General features: G+C 51.9%; 1 protein-coding gene across 1 annotated transcript in view; it reads left to right on the top strand.

The window, feature by feature from the left end:
* Nucleotides 1-23304, top strand: part of EPHB1 (EPH receptor B1) — a 432780-nt gene that overhangs the window by 127765 nt on the left and 281711 nt on the right. Inside the window, exon 2 of the mRNA XM_033404128.2 lies at nucleotides 8697-8761. Within this exon, the coding sequence (XP_033260019.2) occupies nucleotides 8697-8761 (65 nt within the window). The remainder of the gene's footprint in view (nucleotides 1-8696; nucleotides 8762-23304) is intronic.

The raw sequence follows: 23304 nt of genomic DNA, 5'->3' as shown, positions 1-23304 counted from the left end.
CCATGTGGGAACCGGAGCCCCTGCCGGCTCCTGCAAGCATATTTCTATGCTGTGATCCATCTAAGCTGTGGCTTCTTTCTATTTATGATAATGAACTGCACCTTGGAAAATAAAAGCAACAGAAGGAAAAGGGTGTGGTGGGGAGGACTGGGCTAATGTGTGTTCTTTAAAAGAGCAAATTTCACAGTTTGTATTTATAATTTAAGTGCCTGTTCCTACTCATTCAGTCAGTCATTCAGCAGATGGGCTGGACTGGCTCATTCATTTACTCAGGCTTGTTGCTCTTCCTTGCTGGCCACTATTACACGTGAGTCAATGGAGACTTATGTAATAACAGCTTCTCTTGACCTAGCATTTTACACTTGGCAGAGACAGTAAATAAATGTTATTCCAATGAGTGTTCTTAAGAAGATACAGAGCATCTTTCTGGGTCTGGTCTCCCTGGCTCGTGGATGCAGGGGAGACGCCCCTCTCTGTGAAAATCAGACTTTGATGCTCAGAGGTGACTTGATTTGCTTGTCAGTCCTGCAGCTGGGACTTGAACCCAGGTCTCCAGAGCTGATGGAGCATTTCTGCTGTATGAGACATCTGATCAAACTCTGTGGGATATAAGTCACAGCTCTACCTTCTCACGGTACTTACAAAGTACTTGGGGAGGAAAGATGCAAACCAGATTTCAGGTAGAGAAGAGGAAGAAGCCATTCCAGGCAGGAGGACCTGCCTGAGCGCAAGTGCAGGGATGAGAGGTGATGGGTCTCCTTTGGGAAATTGAAGATCAATTTGGAAAAGACGGGCTTGGAACAGAAGGTTCATGCAGGCCAGAAGTTTGTGGCATATCTTGGAATAGTGGAGAGATTTTGAAAATCATAAAGTAGGGGAGTGAGGTGGGATGAAAGAGGTATTTTTAGAAGGTGGGTTAAATTTCTATTTCTGAACATGTGTCTTCTAAAACAGCACAGTAGTAGTAAGGATGTAAGTAATAGTAAAACCGACATCCCTGACCCATCAGCCCTTGTACTTTGCTTTCTGGTCTTTGTACTCATGGTGCCATTTTACTCTATTGAAGCACTGTTTCCAGAGTTGCATCTGTGGTGCAGACACAGCTCTGTGTTTAATTGCCGGCATCCTGATGCTGTGACATTATCCTCATAACACTCCAGGAGCATGAATATGAGCACGCCATCCTTCACCTCCTTCCCCTATGCTGCTTCTAGTGTTCTCGTATTCTAAATAATGCTGTAATGAACATCTTCACGAAATAGAACCTTTTGTTTTCTTTTCCTTTGGGATTATTTCCTTTGGACTAATTCTTGGGGGTGACATCACTGGGTGATCAGAGGACCTGAGATTCTCTAGGCCCTTGCTTAGTGTGGCCATATTGCCTTTGAACCATTTACATTGACAGCAAGAGCTGAACTGGGCAGCTGTGTGGAAAGTGGTGCAGCTGGGGGCTTCTGCTGAGACACCAGCTAGGAGGTGGTTGCTGTGGTCCCACTGTGCAGGGCTGATGCCCTAGACTCAGATACGTTGCCGAGACTGGAAAGGAATACTCAGTGAAGAAGATGCAAGAGTCACTGTGGCATGGTTAGTGATTTGATGATGGACTGAGGGAGAACAAGGAATCAAAGCTAAATGCCTCTGAGGTTTCACATATGGGCTCCAGGGAAGGGCAGTGGGAAAGTGTGGAGGGGGGCAAGTGTGAAGAAGCTTTGGATGGGTGGACACGTGGAATGGGATGTGAAAGTCTTGCTTGGAATACTTTATCACTTCAGTCTTTCATAGCTGTGCAGGGCCCGGGGCCCAATTGTGCCAGAACATAAGCCCCTGAGGCTAGCTGGTGCCCTTCACAGTTCACACTCAACCGGAATCATCCCCAGACCCAGAGCCAGCAAGGCTTTCCCTCCTCTGGTCCAGGGAGATGATTTGAGGCCTATTCAGAAGGATGGGGCTGAGATTACAGGGAGGCTGGCCTGAACTGGCAGTAGGAGGTCTGGGCAGGTGTGAAGTTGGGGCTTAGCAGCTATTGGTTCTGGGACCAAGTGTCAGGGGCTGAAGATTGCGGGGGCAGCAGACCACCTGAGGAGTCTGTGCCCAGTGAGCGGGGCGTGTGAAGACAGGACACAGCCCCAGGGAAGGGCTGGGGAAAGAGCCCCACGAGGCCTCTGCAGCAAGGCTGGGCTGGAGTCCTTGGCAGGCTGTGGTGATGGATGGAGCAGGGCCAGGAGTGGGGGCCACTGAGAAGCCTGGGGTGGTAGCTGGAGGATGTGAGCTCCAAGAAGTGCTCAGGTTCTCTGTGATGAGTCCAGGTCTGGAGGGCAGCATGGGGATCCCATGGAAAGGCTGAGTGCCACACCGTGGTCAGGGCTGCTCAGAACATCGTGGGTAGCGGCACACTCTGGATTTGGGGTGGGGGAGACTACCTACTACATGTCCTATTCCTGCAAGTATGAGCTCAATCCTGGGACAGGAGTGTGCATGTGTGCATGAGCGTGAGCGTGTGTGTGTGTGTGTGTGTGTGTGTACATGCGTGTAAAGGGGGCAGTCCCTGTGCTTCCATCAGCCGGGGGCTGGGGAAGGAAGGAGGAAGCGCCAGCTGTGTGCCAGGCTCCATACACCTGTCATTTTATTCAGTCTTCACAACTGTCCCTGGGATCACTCTTCCTGCCATTCACCAAGGCTGTAATTGCAGGTTTGGCTGTGTGCTTACTGGATTAATTTCTGTTTTCGCACTTGCCTGCAAGCTCCCTGGGGTGTCTGTCTTTCTCTGCTTTGTCTCTGGTGCCCACACAGTGCCCACCTGGCCTGTGGGAGTGACTTGGACAACCTTTGTTGAATGGGTACCATCACCCCTTTATGCCACTGCGTTTCAGCCCTCTTCCAATGATCCCGACTGCACTGTGAAGGCTGAGGGAGAGGGTGGGCTGCAGGGGGCTGACACCCAACTTCTGGCATTTACCTGATAGGACCTGGACTCATGAAGCAACTCTGTGCTGTGGCTCCTGGGTTTCAGGAGCTCTGTGGGTCACGGAGGGCTGAACAGGGCAATGACAGAACAGCTGCGCTGGTCCTTCCCTGCTTGGAAGGTCCATGGATTTGCCTTATCAAATACACATGAGGCACTGCTCAGAGAAGGCCTGGAAGGCCCCATTCCATCTGTGTATGTTGTTGTGTATTGTGACCACCATGGAAGGACATTGTAAATATTTTCAGCTGAATGTCTGATTAATGTCTCTCCCAAAACAGTGACAGAACGGAAAGGAGAGGATTCATTTAGCTCTCTTTCACCGTGATGGACATCTAATTCACCCCAAATGTCAGTACATCCCAACGTGCCAATCCACACAGAAACAGGAGCCGTCTGAGAGTCGGGAGGCAGCTGCCTCTTCCCCCTAGCAGGGGGCTCAGACCTGCCCCCTCCACCTGGACCCTCGGGCGGCGGCCCCGTGTGGCTGGTTTCCATATTGAAACCCCTGTAGGGAAATCGTTCCCTGGGAAAATGGGGTCTGTCTGCCAGGCTGCTCGTGTGCCCCAGCCTTTCCGGCGTCTTGCCAGTCTGGCCAGCTCTTGCCAGAGACCCCCTTCTGTCTCCCCACGGGGCCTCCCCTCCCCTCTGGCTCAGTCTTCCTCACCCCCGCCCCTTAGGCTTGGGACAGCTCCCACTTCGTTCCAATTGACCTGTCTCTGCTCCCTCCTGGTTGCTCTGGCAGTCACTCTGCCATCTCTGCCCAGGCGCCAGGTGGACCTCTCCATTCTTGCCTCCCACCATGGCCCACCCTTATCCAGGAGACCACAGCATTGCTTTTGCCCATACACAGTGTGAGTCTCCCTTTTGGGACGGGTCCACTGACTCCCCACATGGAGAATTGTGTCCATTCTCTTGAGTTTCTCAGTCTTCTTCTCATGGCCTCAGCCAGAATAGGATGTCTAGTGGAAATTTGTTTCTTATCTCTCCCTGAACTGGGCCATGAGTCCCTCCAGGGGATCCACTGCTCTGATTCACTGCTGTATCCTCCACGTGTTACTCCTTGGTCTTTACAAGGAAGGAGGTAGATGAGATATCCGTAGATATCCACGATCGTTGATTCTTCCATATATCTTATACGTATTTTACAGGTAACGATCGTTAGATTCTTTTCATAGCTAAGAAACAGAAGCTTGGAGTGATTAAGTTATAACAATAAAAGCATTTGTTTTGCGGTGCTTTGTGTCATGCAGTCCATCCATGGTCCTGAGCACTAACTGGCCCTAGCCCCGTTCTGCAGGTGAGGATGGAGGTAGGAGGAGAGAGAGAGGGAGGGGGAGAGAGAGATGGCCACTAAGCGGTGGAAGTGGGACCCGGACCCTGTCTGTCTGCCCATACCAGCGCCCTCTCTGCCTTCTGTGTGCCCTCCCCAGCTTTCCTCCCGTGGGCAGTGAGCACGCGCTCCCAGAGAGCAGAGGCTGGCGGTGGGTGGGAGTCCCAGAGTCATGTCCCCTGAAGGCATCGGATCTGACAGCAGCACGTGCACCTCCAGCTGGTTTGGTCCCCATGCCACTGTTTGAGAGTAGAAGTGATGGTAAATATTTAATTGTGCTTCCATCATAACTTTCTGCCAGAACTCTCAATATGCTTTATAAATGCAAATGAGTACTCTCTTCTTCTCCAGGGAGATGTAAACCTCCTCAAATCACTTTAATTCAGCCCCCACCAGAGTGTAATGCCATAATCAGGAGCGCTCTGTGCCAGAAAAGAAACTGCCCTTAATCATATCAAGCGGATGGTTTACGGTCTTGTGGTCTTTTGTCTCCACGCGGGCAGGATGCAGAGAAATGGATTCCTCTTGCTGCAACTTCTGTCCAAGAGGGTGGATGGAAAACATTATTTAGAAACAGATTCAATTACAGCCCTTGAGCAGGTAACTATGAATATCATGAACTCTTAGATTGTATTCCTGGGGTTAACAGAACAAACCCGTCCTTGGAAGATTGAGGAGTGAAGGAGGATTCTTACTTTTGATTCTGGACTCTAGTTTCCTCCCCGCCCATGTCCTCTGCCTGTTTACTGCACTCCAACATGATCCTGAGTTTGGGGAGTGCCATGATATACATTATTATCGCATTATGCCTTATCCTGGGGGCTTTTGTGGCTTCTTGGCTTTACGAGCAAGGACTTCCATTCCAGGGCCACAGCAGAGCCACTGGACGCCCAGGTCTGCCTGGTGAGCAGCAAGCTGAGATTTGGGGCTGTTGGCATCAGGATGGGAGGCTGTGTGACCCAGCGGGAGGCACTGCACCTTTCTGTGCCCTAGTCCCCAACCCTGCCAAATGGGTTCAGTGACTCCTGCTTCAGGCCCACCTGGCGAAGACATTTTAATCATGGAGATGAATTTCTACAGGGCATCATGGAGTGCCTTCTGAGAGGTGTATTATGTAAATTTGGTGTGTCATTATGATCATTATTAGTGCTGTGAAGTGGAGAGAGGGAGGGCTGCTCCATGCAGGGATCTGCCTCCCCAGCTGTTGGAAGAATCGGAGGAGAGAACAAACTGGAGAAGTCTGCTACAGTGCTTCCCTTCCTTCAGATATGCACGGGGCATGGCTCTCAATCCAGTTCCAAACTCAAATGGGCAAGAAAATCCAGCTCACTTTATTTGCTTTACTCCCCTCCGTTTGCAGTGTGAGACCCCCTTCCACTGGGGTGGCAGAAAAGCTGTCTAGGTTGCAGGAGGGCTGTATAGCGTCAGGTTGTGCGGGAGGTACCTCACTGACTGTTAGCGCCCATCCACCCCGGCATGCATTGGGACACCCTGGACTCCATCTGACCCTTGTGTATAGTCTAGGCAGGTCACCACTGGGTGGTTCTGGGCTCCCTTCATTAGACCTGTTCTGGCTCAAAGGCTTCCTCTGCTCCGTCTGTGCCATGTCAGCCTGGTGGTGTCACTCCAGGCTGGGATGCTGGGTGTCCAAGGCCCTGTCACCTGGACAGACTTCCTCTATCCCTTTTCTGGGATTGAGCACTTGGAGACGAGAGTGTAGGGGACCCTTTTGCTCAGCACAGCTCCTCGTTTATCACTCTATTTTCACCCCTTCCATCCTGCCCATAGGGTGGGTTTCTTCCCAAACCTTTGGTTTATCCCAGGAGTCCTTCTGTTTTCCAAGGGGCCCAACCAAGACTCTGCCTTCTGCCTTCGTACCTCCCATCTCCTGCCTGAAGCACTGAGCAGTGAATGGATGTTCACAGCGGGAAGGATGTTCAGGAGAAAAGGAAACAGAAGAGGGAGAAACCAAAACAACCCGTCATGTCTATTTCCTGTGCCTGTGTTTGTTGAGCACCTGTGCAGCTAGGGCGTGCTGTGCCTGGTCCTTTGATACATGCCCTGGGAAATTCAAGTGCATAAGACACCTCCACTAGCCTAAACAGCCCCATTGTGTGATTTTAAAAGGTGCCCCTCTGGAACACTGGATACCCATGTGAAAAGAAAAAAAAAATGTATATTTGACTCAGAGCTCCCACCTTATGCAAAAATTAACTCAAAATAGATCATAGACCTAAGTAGGAGAAAAGTCTTTGTGGTCTTGGGTTAGGCAAAGATTTCTTAGATATGACGCCAAACCATAAAAGAGAAAATTGAAAAATTAGACTTCTCCAAAATTTAAAACTTTTGCTTTTTGAGAGACGCTGTTAAAGGGACGAAAAGATAAGCCATAAAGTGGGAGAAAATATTTGCAGAGCGTACATCTGATAAAGGACTTGTATCCAGAGGATATAAAGAAGTTACCAGGCATTCCCTGGTGGTCCAGTGGTTAAGAATCTGCCTTCCAATGCAAGTGACGCGGGTTCGATCCCTGGCTGGGGAACTAAGATCCCACATGCTGCGGGGCAACTAAGACCACGCACCACAACAAAGAGCCCTCCTGCTGCAGTGAAAGATCCTGCATGCTGCAACGAAGATCCCGTGTGCCACAACTAAGACCCGACGTAGCCAAATAAATTAAAAAAAAAAAAAAAGTTACCAAACTCAACAATAAGGAAACAAGCAACCCAATTTAAAAATGGAAAGATTAAACAGATGCTTCACTAAGAAAGATATACAGATGACAAAAAATCATGTGAAAAGCTGCTTAACATCATTCTTTATTAAGGAAATGAAAATTAAAACCACAATGAGATACCACTGCACATCTGTTAAAATGGCTAAAATTAAAAATGACTGACGCTGCCAAGTGTTGGTGAGGATGTGGAGGAACTGGAACTCGCATGTAATAGCCCTAAACTGGAAATGACAGGTGAACAGTAGACAAAATGCAGTCTCTCCATACAATGGAATATTACTCGGTGATAAAAAAGAATGAACTATTGTTACACACAAACATGATGAATCTTAAAAACAACTGTGCTGAGTGAAAGAAGCCAGGTTAAGAAAACAGTATATACTATATGATTCCATTGATGTAAAATTCTAGAGAATGCCAGTTAACCTATAGTGACAGAAAGCGGATCAGTCATTGCCCGGGCACAGTGACAGGGTGGGGCAGGGGTAGGAGGGAAGGAGGGATTACAGAGGGACAGGAACTTCTGGGAATGACAGATATGTTTATTATCTTGATTGTGGTGATGGTTATAAATATATGTCAAAACTTACAAATTGTATGCTTTAGTTATGCGCAGTTTATTGCATGTGATTTCTACCTCGATAAAACTGTTAAAAAAACAAAACAAACAAAACAAAGGGGCTTTTGGATTTGCTGATCAGAGCTCTTATCAGCCTTTGGGGAGGTGTTTCCCTTGAGAGGTGGGGCTGCCAGAAGTCAATAATAGATTGAAAAGGAAAGAGAGGAAAAAGAAAAAGCTGCCCCGTTTTCAGGACACTTTACTACTAACTGCCAGAAAACAGGTCTAATAAACACCAGCTCTGTGATCACTACATGGTGCCTGGTGATCTCAGCGTGTGTACTGTAGCCACCGTCGTGGCCCCTGGGAGCTCACAGCCAAGTCAGGGTGTCTGTCTTTCCCTTACTGGCCAGAGGGATTGGTGACCAGGAAGCAGGCCCTTGGGGTCTGAGATGTGCATTTATGTTTGGGGTAAGGGCTTTGCCAAAGCTATGTGAGCCCGCAGCAGAGTCTTGGGAAAGGGGCTGGCCATGTATCTGGGCCCAGGGGCAAAGGGACCTGCAGGAGGGCTGAGTATTGGGGCCAGAGGGGTTGAAGGGAAATCGGCCAAGAGTGTCAACACGGAGGCCTGAGGGGAGGCGGAGAAGAAGGGTGGGGAGAAAGGAAGGCAGGCAGATGAGGTTGGAGGGTGGGGAAGGAGCACGGAGGAAGAGGGAAGAAGGAGGTGGCCGGGGAAGACTTGAGGAAGGGATTAGGTTTGGCTACTGGGTCAACATGGCCTGGGAAGACCCTGGAGGTAGAGTGCTATGGGAAGAAGCTGCGTCTCAGGGTTAAAGTGATGAGTAGGCAGATGACTTCACCCCACCCAGATGGCTTGGTGTCATTCAGGTAGAGACTTAGCATCAGGACACCTGAGGTCTGCGCCTAGCTCTGCCACGAGTTGCGTCCTCCTAGCAGACCTCTTCCTTCTCCGAGCCGTGGGCTTGGCAAAGGAGCCCCGGGCTCCTATCACTGATATTTACAGTCATAAGTAACTTCAAGAACATAAGGGCCACTGTCCAGTCACCCTTCTGATTCACCATTTTTTTCTTTTTTTGATCTGCAGAAACTTTAATGGACACCAGGACGGCTACTGCAGAGCTGGGCTGGACCGCCAATCCCGCATCAGGGGTGAGTTTCAGACCATCCATCCTTCAATCCTGATGAGTAGTCGTGGGAGCAGAGCCTGACTTGCCCGTTTGGGACGTGGAGTATAGGCGTGAATGGCTGTGTCCATGGTCCATCCACAGAGAGGCAGGAGCAGGGCCTTCAGACCTGAGCTGCTCCCTGGTGTGGAGTTGCAGACCATCAGGTGACCAGGGCCTGTGTGGGACTGGGGCCAGTGGCTGCCAATAGCTGGGCTCTCAAGCCAGTGGTGATGGGGCAGACATCCGTGCCACCCATGGGGCTGCAGAAAGGCAAGGGCATGAGGGGGAGCTGGAGTTCAGAAGGGCCGAGGTTCTCTTTCACCTGACATTTCCTTAGAGAGATGTTCTGTATTCATTTGTTCAGTGCTCATGCAGCTGGCCAGACCCTGTAGCTACAAAGATGAAACAGCCTTGAGGAGCTCATGGCCTCCTGTGGGATCCACCATGTTCATGAATGAGCTGAAATGCATGTCTCCTTTGTGGCAGTGGAGAGGTCGACAGGCAGCTGTGGGCACAGCGCTGGGAGTGAGGCACTTCAGAGGGAGACGTGAAGCCTTTATAGAGAAGGTGCACGCGAGCTGGGTTTTGGAGAGGGAGTAGGAGTTCGACAGGTAGTGAATGGGGAACTGGAAAGATATTCCAAGTACGAGGAATAGCTGGTTAAAAGGGATGGGGTCACGAAAAGATGTAAGAGCAAGAGTCTGTGTGTCTGGACCAGGCAGGGTGTGGGCAGTGCTGAGGTTGGGCTGGGGTGTGGATTGGCTGGGGCACAGGGTGGGGAACTGGGACTGCCGTGCTGAGCTAGCAGTTTGCATTTATCCTATAGGTAATGGACGGATCTTGTCATGCTTGCTGACAGGATTGTAGGGAACAGTTGAGAGAAAGACCTTTAAGAGGTTCTTTGAGCTGTCTCAGATGGGTTGGAAGCGTCAAATCAAAACGGGATACTTAGGACAGTTGGAGCAAAGCTAAGCAGGAGGTATTGGCAGCGTTTGGCAATGGATGGACTGCGGAGAAGAGAGGCAGAGAGAAGAGTAGGGAGGAGATTCGCATCCCTGGCTTCAGTGATGGGCTCTCTGAGGGGCCTAATCACGAAGGGAGATGGCAGGAGGAGTGCGTGAACACTTCATCCCAGCAAGGGGGTGAAGCTGGCAGGGGTGGGGTGGGCTAGGCCCCCTTAGCTGCCCCACACCTCCTCTCTCCTCCCTGCCTTTGGTCACCTCCAGCCCAGGGCCTCTCTGCACCCTGGGGTGCACGTCACAGCCAGTCTTAACACACCCACTTCTGCCTTAGGGACACTGGGATTCGGGCCCGAGGCAGGCTGTGGCTTCACCCGCACCCTCTCCCCTGGTTTCTCACTTTCACTGCCCTAGGTGCAGGCATCAAGCCTTGGGGCAGGAGGGCAAAGTCTGGCGTGAGCTGTGTTTCCCAAAGCAGGGGTGGGAGCAGGGGCACATCTTGCCCACTCTGACGAAGTCCAAATCCTGCTGGGAACACTGTGGGCCACTGGGGAACACTTCCCGCTCCCAGTAGGGACTTTATGCAAAGCCGACGAGGTGGCAGCTCTTCAGGTGGCCTGGACATTGAGAACTTGCCACTCTTTTACAAGTGATGTTGTTGCTTGAAGGTTTGCATGTTTCCTCACGAGGCAAGGATGTGGTTTATGGTTCATTTTTCCATTGATTTTTGTACACACCACCTGTCTTCTTTAAACTTCTCATCTCCTTTCCCGAGGAAGATCGTCCTTTAGGGAAACATTCAAAGTCAAGAGATGCCCTGTAGAGACAGCAGCTGGCTGGGCTGCTCTCTGCTTACCCTTCCCTGGTTACCAGCCACGCTCGGCGGCCTTGACCTTATTGCTCTCCTCCCAGGGACACACATCCAGATAGTTCTCCTGGCACCCTAAGCAGCTTCTGAGCCTGTCTGGTTTAGGGCGAGGAGCCGGAGGGTCAGGCAGGCCCTTGGCCTGGGCGAGAGGGTGGATCGAGGGCTACACTTCCACCCAAGCTCTTGCCCTGCCTCCCTGTGTTCCCGTCCCTGGAGAGTTGCCTCTGATTCCGTGAACACACCAGTGACTCCCAAGTTTGTCCCTGGCCCAGCTCACATATCCACCTGCCCTGTCTTTCATTGGCTGCTCAGCGTGGCCTGAGCAGAATTCACCATCCTTTCCTTCCCCCACTGGCACACGCGGGCGCCGTCTTAGCGCAGTGTGAAGGCCAGAAACCAGAGCCATTCTTGACTTTCCTCTTTCATCTTCAGGCCTCAGCTCACTCGGCCCATCCTCGGGATACCTTCCCTGCATCCCCAGCCATGTTAGGTCCTCCATCACAGGTCGTCTCAGGGCCGGGGAGCGTTACTTCACAGCACTTTTCACGTCTGCAAATTTTACATCTCTCTGTGTTAGTATTGGACCCATCTCCGCCCTTCCCCCACTTTGGCCATAGTGTGGTCTCCATGGTGGCCTGGACTCTATTCGTTCACCATTGGACACTGGCGCCTAGTTCACTACGTATATTTCAATGTATTATTTGTTGACAGTTCTTGACTTGGGCGAGTGGGGGGCTGATGGTGTCGTTCTTGGAGATGAGGACAAAGGAGGAGGGGCACGCTTGGTGGAAGGAGGCCGAGCTCATGAATCTGAAGTGCCCCTGGGCACCCCTGGGGAGGGGCCCATTAGCATGTGACTCCAGGGCAGGGGAATGAGAATGCAGCCTCACGTGAGGGAGGCGAGCCCAGGGGGTGGCTGCAGTCTCCCAGGGAGAGTGTCTGGAGGGAGAAGAGGTGAGAACTTGGGATGGGTGACCTGACTGAAGTGTGAAATAGAGAAAGAGGAGCCTGAAAAGGGCATGAGAAGGAGTGGCCTGGGAGGCAGGAGAAAACCAAGAGGTGGTCTTCTCACGGGAGGAGGCATCAAGGAGGAAGTGGGGCAAAAGTGCTGCTAGGTGTTGAAGGTTTCCACTGGGCTTGGTTACAGGGACCCTACTGGTGACCTGTGCTGATGGCTTCAGAGGGGACCGGGGTCAGAAGCCAGAAATCAGGGTGTTGAAGGGTCAGGGGGAGGTGAGGATATGGAAGCAGCAGCTCATGAGGAGAGAGAATACAGAGCGTGGGGGGCGGAGGGAACGGGGGGCTGTGGGCGTGGGTGCCTTTCAGGGCCCGGGACTCCTTTGCTGTTGAAATGGCAGTGCAGTGACCGGGTGCCTTCAGAGATGGGCATGCTCAGGATTGGAGACAGAAGCCATCAAAGGGAAAAGTCTTTCAACTTCCTATCTTCTCTCTGAGGCTGGAGGGGAGGTTTGGAGAGTGGAGGTGGGGAGTCTTTTTCTTTTCTTTCTTTTCTTTTTTCATTTTTATTATCAACAAGCATTGGCCAGAAATTTTAAACAATGTGTGTGATAAAATACTTTCCCCTGCCCACATGCCACTACCACTACAGAGTGGATTGAGAGCCAGGGAGTCGGAGAAGGGAGAATGCTTAAATCCAGAGTAGGACAGCCAGGCTTGAATCCCAGCTCTGATGTTTACTAGCTGTGTGATGTTGGGTGAGTTACTCCACTTCACTGAAGCTTCATTTTCCCACTTGTGAACTGAGTACCATACAAGTTCAGGCATTGTTGATAGCTTTACGCAAGTTATGAGTTAGGGAGTCTTGAGTAGCAGGTTTTAGGAGGGAGGAAAAGGTGTGAAGTAAGTGCCACTGCTGGTGACTTGGAGAGAGGCTGGACTTGTCTGGAAGGAATGTGGCTGGAATAAGGGCCTAGCTGAGGTCGAGACCGTGTGTCTGTGACGGCCCTGATCAGGTGTACCTGGCGGCGGAGTCATCCTGAGTTATGTTTGTGCAAGAATGGTGGGTCCGGGGCTTCCCTGGTGGCACGGTGGTTGAGATTCCGCCTGCCGATGCAGGGGACACGGGTTCGTGCTCCGGTCCGGGAAGATCCCACATGCCGCGGAGCGGCTGGGCCCGTGAGCCATGGCCGCTGAGCCTGCGCGTCCGGAGCCTGTGCTTCGCAGCGGGAGAGGCCACAACAGCGAGAGGCCCGCGTACCGCAAAAAAAAAAAGAATGGTGGGTCCGGAGGGTCAGGAGCTGAGGGCGTTGGCAGCAGGGGGTGGGCTCTTGCAATGTGGCATCGACCCCACGAGAAGAAGAGTGAAGCCAGGACAGACTGACCATGTAACAAAGTATGGGGGGCCCAGTTGAGGGTCTTGGTGAGACTGGAGGAGGACCAGAGGCTGTGGCCTTGAGTCAGGGCTTAGATTTAAGACAAACAGAGTACTTTTGGGTGATGAAGGGGTCCAGAGAGTGGGGCCAGGGCCGGGCATTTGAGAAGCCAGGAGGCTGGGTGGGTGGTCCACATCTTCTTGGGATCCAGTGGGGAAGGAAATCGCCCCGCCAACCCCAGAAAGCGGACAAAGGCCTCAGGTGGTCCCTGCAGTCAGGATACCATGCATGCGTAAGATGTTGAAGGGTGGGCGGACATTGTTCTGGTAGCCTGTGGGTCTCCAGGGAACTGGGTTGGCCTCATCCAGAAGAGGCACCATGATTCTGCCAGGGGGCACAGCTGGCATTTCAATGAACCCTATCCACAGTGCACTGGGCTCTGTGGGCTCCCCAGAGAGAGACCAAGAGACTTCCTTTTATGGGGTCAGTAGGTATCTTCACCCCTGTACTTGAGGACTGCCAGATGTGGGAAGGAGTTGGACTGCCCACCCACACATAGCCCGCAAATTGTTTTCAGCTATATTGCTGGAAAGTGGATTATAATATTACGTGTCAAAAGCAGAAAGTATTTCTGCTCAAATGGCAAAATGTTGCTTTATAATCTAATTGCAGCTTTAATTTAAAGCCTTTAGTTTTAACCGGAATCAGAGGCCACCTGGTGAGCAGAGGGAGAAAGTAACAAATACATTTCTAAAGTAACAAATGCCAGGGAGGGGCTGAGGTACCATCAAAGGGCATCCTGGGACCCTCACCCACGACCCTGCTGACCTCACCCTCCTCCCTCAGGCTGCCTTCAGTTACCTCTCCCAAACCCTTGTTTCCAGCCCTGCTCCAGAAGGGTCCTGACCTTCAATTTCAGGAGCTCTGGACAGTGGGGGAGCTCCGAGAGGTCCCGTGGTCAAGCACTCGGTGCTGTGCTGAGCCACCGGCAGAGCTCAGTAAGTGCTAGTCTCTGTGGTTGCATGGTCCATCTTAGCAGTCCGCGCCAGTTCCTAGAGGCTGCCTGGCCCTCTCCCCATTTTCCTTTTCCACTGCCCTCCCTCCTTGCATCACTCTCTGTCTCTCAAGTATCAGTTCCGTTCTCCTCCCCTCAGGGAGCCCTCCTGGACGCCCCTCCCCACCAGGACTCTGTGGTAGGGGCCCTCTTCTTAAAGCAGAGGGCTTGGTGCTGACTTCTAATGTACTGTCCATAAACCTGTGTTGATGTGTGCTTTCTCCCACCGGCCAGAGAATGGAGTGGCTTCATCTCTGTCCCCGGTGCCCAGCACTGGTCCAGCAGAGGACAGACTCCAGTAAATGTCTGTTGGCCAAATAAATGAGGAAGGACTGAAGCATTCATGATACTTCCCTGCATCTTCAACCCAGGGTTCTGAATTTAGGAGATGCTCAATTTACGTTTATTGTAGCCCAATAAAATGCTTGTTGTAGGCCTCTCAATACCCAATTGATTGTCCATATCTTTTTAAAGACGTTAGTTAGTGATGCAGATGGAGCCACCTCTCCTGAGATGAGCATGAGAGAGGAGACGAGGACACCCACCGGAAGGTCCCAGTTGCCTTCAGACACTGGCTGGGATGGATTAGGAAGGTGAGCCTGGGTCCCTCTGATAGTGAGGCTTCTTCGGCTTGCTTGCTGGAAAGCCAAGCAGGCCCTTTTCCTTTCACAGTTTTGCCAGGGCTCACTGGCTATTTGCATGTGGGCGGCCAGTGGCCTCTGCATGTGTAGGTTTCTGTGTCTCTGGGATGTGTGGCCCCCGTGTGACCATCTACAGATCGTGAGTTATCTTCAAAGAACACTCCACGGGCTTTCAGACTCCAACTCCATCTGTGCTGCCCTTTGAAACCACCTTCCTGGCCCATGACATGCTCTGTTCTCTACTTTAATATTGGCAAAGGAGGACAGCCAATGGGAAGTGGGGGAGGTTGATAGAAGAAAGATGGAAAAGGAATCTGGAGCCAAGCCTGATGAGCCTTCAGGACGAGCAGGCTGGGTGTGTGCGTGCCTGTGCTCCATGTGTGTGTGCATGTGTGTATAGGTATGTGTCTGTGCATCTGTGTGTATATATATATATGATATATGTGTTTGCACGTGTGTGTATCCAGGTACATGTACGTATATATGTGTGTATGTGTATATATGTGCTTCTGAGTATTTCTATGTGATATATGTGTGTATTTCTATGTGACATGATGTGTGTGTGTGTGTGTGTGTGTGTGTGTGTGTGTGTGTATGAAGTTAAATGAGCTTATTTCACCTTATGCCTCTGCAAGCAGTTCCCAGAGTTCCAGAAAAACCTTAAATGATGGGAGGCTTATTGGACTAAGCAGAGAGCTTCCAGGGAGGCCAGTGTGAAGGGAACAACCTTCATTTGAATGCCTGTGTTTGATAAATTAACTCCCCACACAGGATGCATGCCCATGAGAGCAGTGCATTGGGATCTTCCTCCCTCACAGCCCTCCTTGTTCACATGGGGACCCTCCTGGCAGCCTCCCGTCTCCTTGTCTGTCAGATCCAGGCACCCTCACCAGCTGCCCACATCCTGGGAATAAGGACAGCACGCACTGGAGAGAAATCCACCCTAATAACATCCCATTCGTTCCAAGGCCAAGCAAAATCAGTTGAAATTTAGCTGGTCTGATGGGTGGGAAGTTTATGGAGCAGCAGTGAAGGCATCAGGCCTTGACATCAAATAATCCGGCTCCCCTTCCCACTCGGCAGCTCCCTGGCTGTGTGATCTTGGGCCCGTCATGCAGACTCCTTCAGTCCTGGTTTCCTCCTCTGCTCAGCAGAGTGAGGATGGGAAATGTTCCATATATGAAACCATGTCGGTAAAAAGTTTTCCTGGGTAAACACTCAGGAAGTGTTAGCATAGTACGCACCCTCTGGAGGTCTGGATTTTCTCTTTTCTTCCTCTGATGACTCAATCATGCTAATTAAGACAGAAAAGTCTGAGCTAAATTAGGCAAATCCAAGAGACATTTAACTCTGGGCAAAATGATTCTGTGAATGGAGTTGTACGGTTTTTGAATTTCCAGCCATGCCAGTGGCAGGCAGGCAGAGCTGGACAGAGTTGGTCATCCTTTCTCAGACTGGTACCCCTGCCTGGGACTTGGGGGTGTTGGACCTGGTTGCTGACTGCTGAGAGCCACACTTTTGTGTCAGTCAGGGCTTCCTGGTGGCCAGGAACAGCAAAGAGTAAGTCAGTCTTAAGGAAGGTATCTTGGCTCATGTAAATGAATGGTCCAGTGGCTGATGTGGCTTCATGGGTGGCTGGTCCACTTCCTTAGATCAATCTCTCTCTCTCTTCCCACCCACTTTTTCCTCTCTCTACTCCCCTGGTGTTGGCTCCATGCTGGGCCTCCTCTTGGTAATAAGAAGTCTGCAGAGGCTCCCGCCCCTACAACCATATCCATCCATGTCCCGTGGGGAAGCGCAAGCACTTCCTCCTGGTCCCCCCAGCAGAAGCCCTGGAATTAGCCCTGAATGGGCCTGACTGGATCAGTTTGACTCCCGTGCCTGCCCTGATCCAGTCCCTTCATTCAGGAAGTACTGAGTGGTACTCCCAGGTCTTGTGTTCCAACCCCGTGTTGTGCTGAGCCCACCGGAAGCCTTGGACTGACAGGCTGGCGGGAGTAATTCCCCAGAAGGAATCGGGATGTGGGTACCCAAGAACTGGGTAGGTGCTCAGCAGAGAAAGAGGAAACCTAACACTGTATCACAGGCCCCATGTGCTTTACAGCCAGGCGTGCATTAATCGTCACAACAGCCCCGTTTTACAGATGAGGAGACTGAGGCACGGAACAGCTGTTAAATTGCCTCTGGTCACATGGCTAGAAAGCACCAGTGCTAATAACATCCAGCCTGCTCTCCTGCTGACAACCAGGCTGTACCCTCTTTCCCAGTGAAATGCTACAGTGTCTCCAGAGGGTGGCTTCCAAAGGAACTCCCAGCTCGAGTTGCTGGGGGTTCCTTGAATTCAGGTTCAGTATCCAAAAGGTTTTTCTCACAGTTCGGGACATGGGTGGTATCCTTTCCCTGAGCTGTTACCCAGGAATTAGTACCGCTTTCTCCTCTGGGAGGGGCCCTGCCTCCCAGCAGGTGGGCCTCTGCCCTCCCTACTCCCTCTCCCCTTCCCACCCCTCCCCTGCCCTCTTCAGGTAACCCCCTGAGATAAGTCAGAGCTCCCACCCTGGGCCTCCCACCCACTCTTTATCTTTTTCTCTCGCTACCAAAAGGCCTGTAATTAGGAAACATTAGCAGGCTCAAAACAGCTTTCATACCTGAAACGTCCTCTGTAATTGCACTCAGCAGTGCTCTTCTCTGGCTATTAATGTCACTTTTATGAAACAATGAGGAACAAAACACCCCAAGGCACTTAAAACATTTTTTTTTTATATAATATGTGTCTTTTAGGAATGGAAGTTTAAAATCACCTGCTTGACAGAGAGAGTGATAGAAAAGGCCTGGGGGCTCAGGACAGAGCCACGGGGGCGGGACCCTGGGGAGGTGGAAGGTGCTCCACGGGGTTCAGACGCTGCCCTGGGAAGTGTGACAGCCCTGGGGTGGGTTGGCCGAGGCTGGTGGATCCCAGGGGAGGAGAGGTGGGCTGGACAAGGGCACAGTTCTGCTCTGTTTCATCTTGCGTGGTTGCTGTCTGTCACAGGGCTTTTATATGAGCTCTTTTCTGTGGGCACGTGTGTGCCTTTGACAGAGAGGTGACTAGAATGTTACAGATGACCAGTGTCATTGGTTAGAATATGAATGATTACATTGAGTAGAATATTAATCATTGCAACTGGTTGCAGAAATGCTAGGGAACCGTTGACCGAAACTGCCTGCCTTGGCCAGGCATGATGATAATTTGGGAGGGGCCGAAAGGAGGGAGGAGACGCCAGTCCCTATGTCCTGCTCTAACCTCCCAGAATCCTTCGCTTTGGAATCTATCTTGTCTGAGAGATGTGCGCACCAGGGGAAGGACACTGAGTCAGACCAAATATGGGCCACGCAAGATGACTGGCCAGAGACAAGCTGGAAACTAACCCCATTACCATAGAACTGGAGACAGCCAGCCACGTGGCAGAGCAGTTCTGGCTTCCCTTACCCTGCTGCTCTCAGCCCAGGCGCCCATTCCCAATAAAGTCTTTTGCTTTGTCAGTACGTGTGTCTCCTTGGACAATTCATTTACGAGTGTTAGACAAGAGCCCACTCTTGGGCCCTGGAAGGGGTCCCCCTTCCTGCAACAGAAATACATCGGATATGACTGCGTATATGTGTGTGTGGGTGGAGTGGAGAGAGAGACTGACTGAGGGAGAGATGCTTCTCCAACTTGCCGTGTTAAAGAACTTTGGGAGTTGTGGTGGTTTACCAGAACCTTACTGTCTGGCAGATTGATTTTCTTGCTCTTGGAAATGCCTTGCAGACTCATTCATCAGCAGAGCAGGAGATATCTCTGTCCGCAAACTCTGGGAGGGAACCACAGAGGTCACCCAGCCCCCCTCCCCCTCTCAGAGGCAGGCTTAACCCTCATTTGTCCGGACAGATAGGGGTCTTTTCTCTAAAACCTTCCCTAGAACGGCAAATCCCTGGCACACCCCTTGTCCCAACCCTGGAAACCTTTCTCCCACCAACATGTGAGGCTTAGGACCAGCTGCCTGGTGACAGCTTTTCTCAGGTTGAAGGCTGGAGCAGCCCTCAGGGCCCTGGAAGGAAATGGGGCTCCTGACACAGGCACTAGGATGCAGCTGAAGGGGTTCCGCAGGGGCTCATTGCCCTGACAGCCTGAACTCGCAGCTCCTCACTGGTCTCATAGGTGAAGGAAAGAAATATATTACAGGGGAGGATGAAGCATTAGAAGGAAGGTGAGGCAGAGTTAAGAGGCCTGGAGAAGATGGACAGGAGGAAAACGGATGGAGAAGGGGCGTCAGGGTGGGCAAAAGACATGGATCTTCTGGCTCTGGAAGGACAAGCCGAGCTTATGCGGGAACAGGGAAGCCCTGGGGGTGCACCCTTGGCCTTACCTCCAGCTACGGCCCGAGGGAGAAGAATCCTTTGGCCTGAATCCCACTGTACTTCCCGTAGCATCAAGGAGCAAACCCAGGATTTGCAATCTAATATTCTGGGTTTATTTCCATTTTCCTCTGAGTTCTTTCACTCCTCTGAGCCCATCTTCCCCCTCTGTCACATGGGTAATGTAAGATCTTATTTACAGAGTGGTTGACAGTATAAATTGGCTTTACCTTCTTTGGAAACACCAAAGCTTAGTCAGTACCACTTGCCCTGACTAGTGCTAGTGGTCTCAGTGATTCTTGTCTGAGGGACTTAACTTGCATGGGATGAGGGTAGGAATTGATGGGTGAGGGGGCCCTGAGATGCAAGATCAGATTTCCAGCCTTTCTGTCAGGTTGTGGCTGTTGTGAGAATACCATCAGAGGGTGCACCCTGTTATTACTCATAGCACTTTTATTAGGAATAGTGATAACTACTGCTACCACTAGTTACTGTGAATTAACTACCAGCTGTGTACCAGGCACTGAACATCACTTGTATCACTTCGCTGAATTCTCACCAGGACCCCGCAAGCCAGGGGGGTATTTCTCCCATTTTACAGAGCAGACACTGAGGCTCGGGGCAATGGTCCAAAGTCACAGGACTGCTTAGGGGTTTTGCCGAGACTGACCCCAGGCCTGTCTGGCCACAGAGCTCACTCCTGTACTTGTACTTCTGCCCCTGGATGAGAGTGAGGAAGGGTGAGTCATACATTGTTGAGAAACCAGAGAACAGGGGGGCAAGGAGAGGAAAAGTTTCCCAGTTTTCTACAAAGGGAAAGGGTAGGTTTGAGAGTGAAACGTACACATGTTAAACACCCATGAATCGCTTTTTAAGGCAAGCTGTTTGGGGAGGGGTGGCGCAAGCGCTGTGTGATGTGTGGGGTTTGGGGGTAGAGTAGCAAGTCCAGGAAGAGCCTTGAGGGAGCAGCCCTGTTCCCAGGGCAGGTGAGGCCTGGCCAGGGAGCCAGAGGAGGACACAGGTGGTCCCTGGGGATGGCTGGTTCCAGATAGTGATGGAGGAGCGTGTGGTCAGCTCCCGCCCCCAGGCCTTGGCAAATGCTCAGGAAGTGAGGACTCCTGGGAAGGGAGAGAGGTGAGGGGTCTCCGTGAGCTGCTGTTTCCCATCCAGTGGCCCCCGTGTCAGTTCAGCTGAACCAGCCCCTCCTGCATTTGAGGTGCTCCTCTGCTAATAGAATGGGGGGGGGGGGGCGTCTAGTCGTGGCACACCCTCATCTCCATACGTACTGTCCCACTCACCACTCTTCCTGGTGGAGAGAGGCATGCCCAACACATTTCCCAGTGTCACAAAGGACAACCACATGAAAGATGTCACAGTCAAGATTCAGCCTTATCTTCTCAGTGAGAGCTCTGTCTTCAAACTGACATGGTCAGTGGTAATGGTCCACACTTGCGTTTAGGTGTAAATGGGCCACTGTGAGAAACAAGCCAGGGGTGACCCAGGTGGGCAGTGCCTCATGTGGTGGGAACTTCCGTGTGGCTGGCCACATATTCACAGGGACTGACTGCAAGACGCGGGTGCAGGAAAGGCAGCTGCAAGTCACAGGTGATGGTGGTCCCATTGTATGCTGTGCCGGCCTGAGGACATCTTCAGAAATTGGCTTATTCTGGGAGCAGAGTTTTGAAAGGGACAATGGACCCGAAGTGGTGCCTAGTCGGGGGTGGTGCCGAGTGGGGGGTGATACCTAGTGGGGGATCCTATTGGGGGTATGGCCTAGAGGAGGGTGGTACCTAGTGGGGGGTGATGCCTAGTGGGGGGTGACCAGTGATCGTGTCATTCAGAGAATGTTGGTGGACCTGGGAACCTCAGCCCAGAAGCAGTCTGAAGCAAAGTCCAGAAGGCAGAAGCACGAGATCAAAGTCCTCCCCAGGCTTCCCAGGACCAAGCTCCAGCAGCCACAGTCCCTCAAAGTGGATCACACACAGTGACCACATTCCCAGAGTTGGGGAGGGGACAGGATGGAGGGGAGTGTGTCCCCTTCCCAGGTCAGATTTGATTTTCCTGCACCCTGAGAATGGGAATGATGCCAGGAGCTCCTCCAGGAAGGCCAGTCTCTTCCTCCCCCGTGGCTTGCTGCCTTGTCTCCAGGACAGCTCCAGCTTGCTACGGCCAGCCTGCCCACACTCAGTCAAAACTCTCTGCACTCATGGAATGAGGAGCCCATCTCCCTGGCCTGTAACCCAGCGTGCTGGCCTTGGCTACGCGTGCTGAGCGGAAATCCCTCCAGGCTGAAGGAAAATGCCATCAGTCTCTCCCAGGGGTAACTGCTCTTCATCAATGGAGCCCAGGCCCGGCAGAGCAGTTCCAGGCCACTAGGGCCTGGGGCCCGCATCTCCCGCCCCTGCCTTGTTCGACAAGGCCTTGTTGGACAGCAGTGGGGACTGCATTCAACCGACAGCTTAAGATAATCACATGTGTGAGGCGCTGGGATAATGACAGCTGAATACCCTGCCACCGTTGCCATAGTGACCAGCCAAGCACTGGTTCCCTCCTTTTTTTTTCTTTCTTATTTTCTGGGCCTCCTTGTTATAGTGCTGGCTGGTGGGCGGGGGGGGGTGAGTTTGGGAAATGGGAAAGAGGAGGAAAGGGGGAGGGGAGACCCAAGAGGGGCAGCCCATTATATGCTCTTTAAATACCCCAGCTGGAGGTGTTTTAAATCTCAACAGAGACAGAGAGAAACAGTGTCTTAATCCCCAGCTCCCTGTGAATTATTTAAAAGGGATCTTGTCAGAAGGATGAATTTGTCACTGTTTCAGTGTCAACAGCAGCAGCAGCTGTCATAATGGCCGAGGACCCCACTCCAGGCAGGGCCTGGTACCAAATGCTGCTTCCTGCTGGAAGTTACAGCGGCCCCGGTGCTGTGGACAGGGAGCCCCCACCCGAGGCACAAGCCTTCAGTGTTTCTCCTGGCGTGCTGACAGAGACTGGGCTGTGAAATGTGCCAGGATGCCGAGATGCAAGCCATCTGGACCTCAGGCCGGCTGGCCTTGCCCTCTGTTAGTGCGGCTCCCATGACCCATAGCCATGGCGTCTCTGTGTAGCGAGGGGCGCTCCCTGGCTGGGAGTGGGCTGACCCACTCACTCACAAATGCTTATACGGCATTTGATGGGTGGGCCTATACCCGAGGGAGGGCACACGGGCCCCACCTGGGCCACAGCCAGCACCCCCAACTACACACACACACACATGCACACCCAGGCATGCATGCACACATGTACATATGCATGCACACATATGCACCCGAGCACATGCCAGAGATGATGCACAGGTGCAGACAACTAGACAGACAGGAGAGAGTCAGAGTTCATACACATCACGGAGGGAGAGCAAGACTTTCAAGGGAAAATGCCTGGTGCTGAGAGAGAGGTGCTCAGAGGGCTGATAGCCGCGACTCGCAGGGGCCTCTTATTCAGGCTGAAGTACTTCAGGCGCATCACCACGTTTAATCCTCACAGCCATCTGGTGAGGTGGGTACCCTGAGTATCCCTGTGTTAGAGAAGGAAACCGAGGCTCAGGGAGGTTTAAAGACATGTCCATGGTCACGGGGCTGGGTCTGGCTGACTCCAGAGTCTGTGCACTGAACTCCTGAGCTAAAAGCCAGGGGTCACCATGACCTCTGGGGTTCAGGGTTAGGCAGGGTGACAGCAGTGCTTCTTCATCCCAACCCTTTGTTGCTCAGCACAAAAATCTCCTTCCGAACAACCTGGGTATGTTATGCTTGGGGCCATTTCTCTCACTCCCACCTCGACACAGTATTTCTTGCATTTTTCCACCATCCAAGTTTTCAGAAGGATTCTGTGGAGATTTATAGAGACTGCCTTAGGAAATAATAAGTATGTTTTCCATACTCTAATTCTTTCCATATTCTAATTGTGTCTGCCACCCCTATCCCCTGCTCTTCTGCATCTTACGCACCCTTTGGAAAATGCATCGCTTTGTGCCCTTTCAAGGCTCTGGACTCTCAGAAGCAGTGGCTGCCCCAAGCCAGGGGCCCAGCTCCTTGGCACACCGCATAGGGCCATGGTAATGAACAGGGGCCAAAGGGTCCTCCCAGCCCAGTCCATCAGGGAGGTAAATGAAGCATATCGGGAGGTGAGCTGGGGCTCGCAGCCCTCGGGGGAGCCACTGACTACGTGGCTGCCTTGCTTGGTTGGTGTACTAAATGGTAGATCCCTATGGGCTTGTAGGAATTTATGCCCCACGGACCACATTTTACATTTTAATTAGCCCTCAAGCTTG

This window comes from Orcinus orca, chromosome 5, assembly GCF_937001465.1.
Source record: "Orcinus orca chromosome 5, mOrcOrc1.1, whole genome shotgun sequence".
Taxonomy (NCBI): domain Eukaryota; kingdom Metazoa; phylum Chordata; class Mammalia; order Artiodactyla; family Delphinidae; genus Orcinus; species Orcinus orca.
This window is presented reverse-complemented; position numbering and strand designations above follow the sequence as displayed.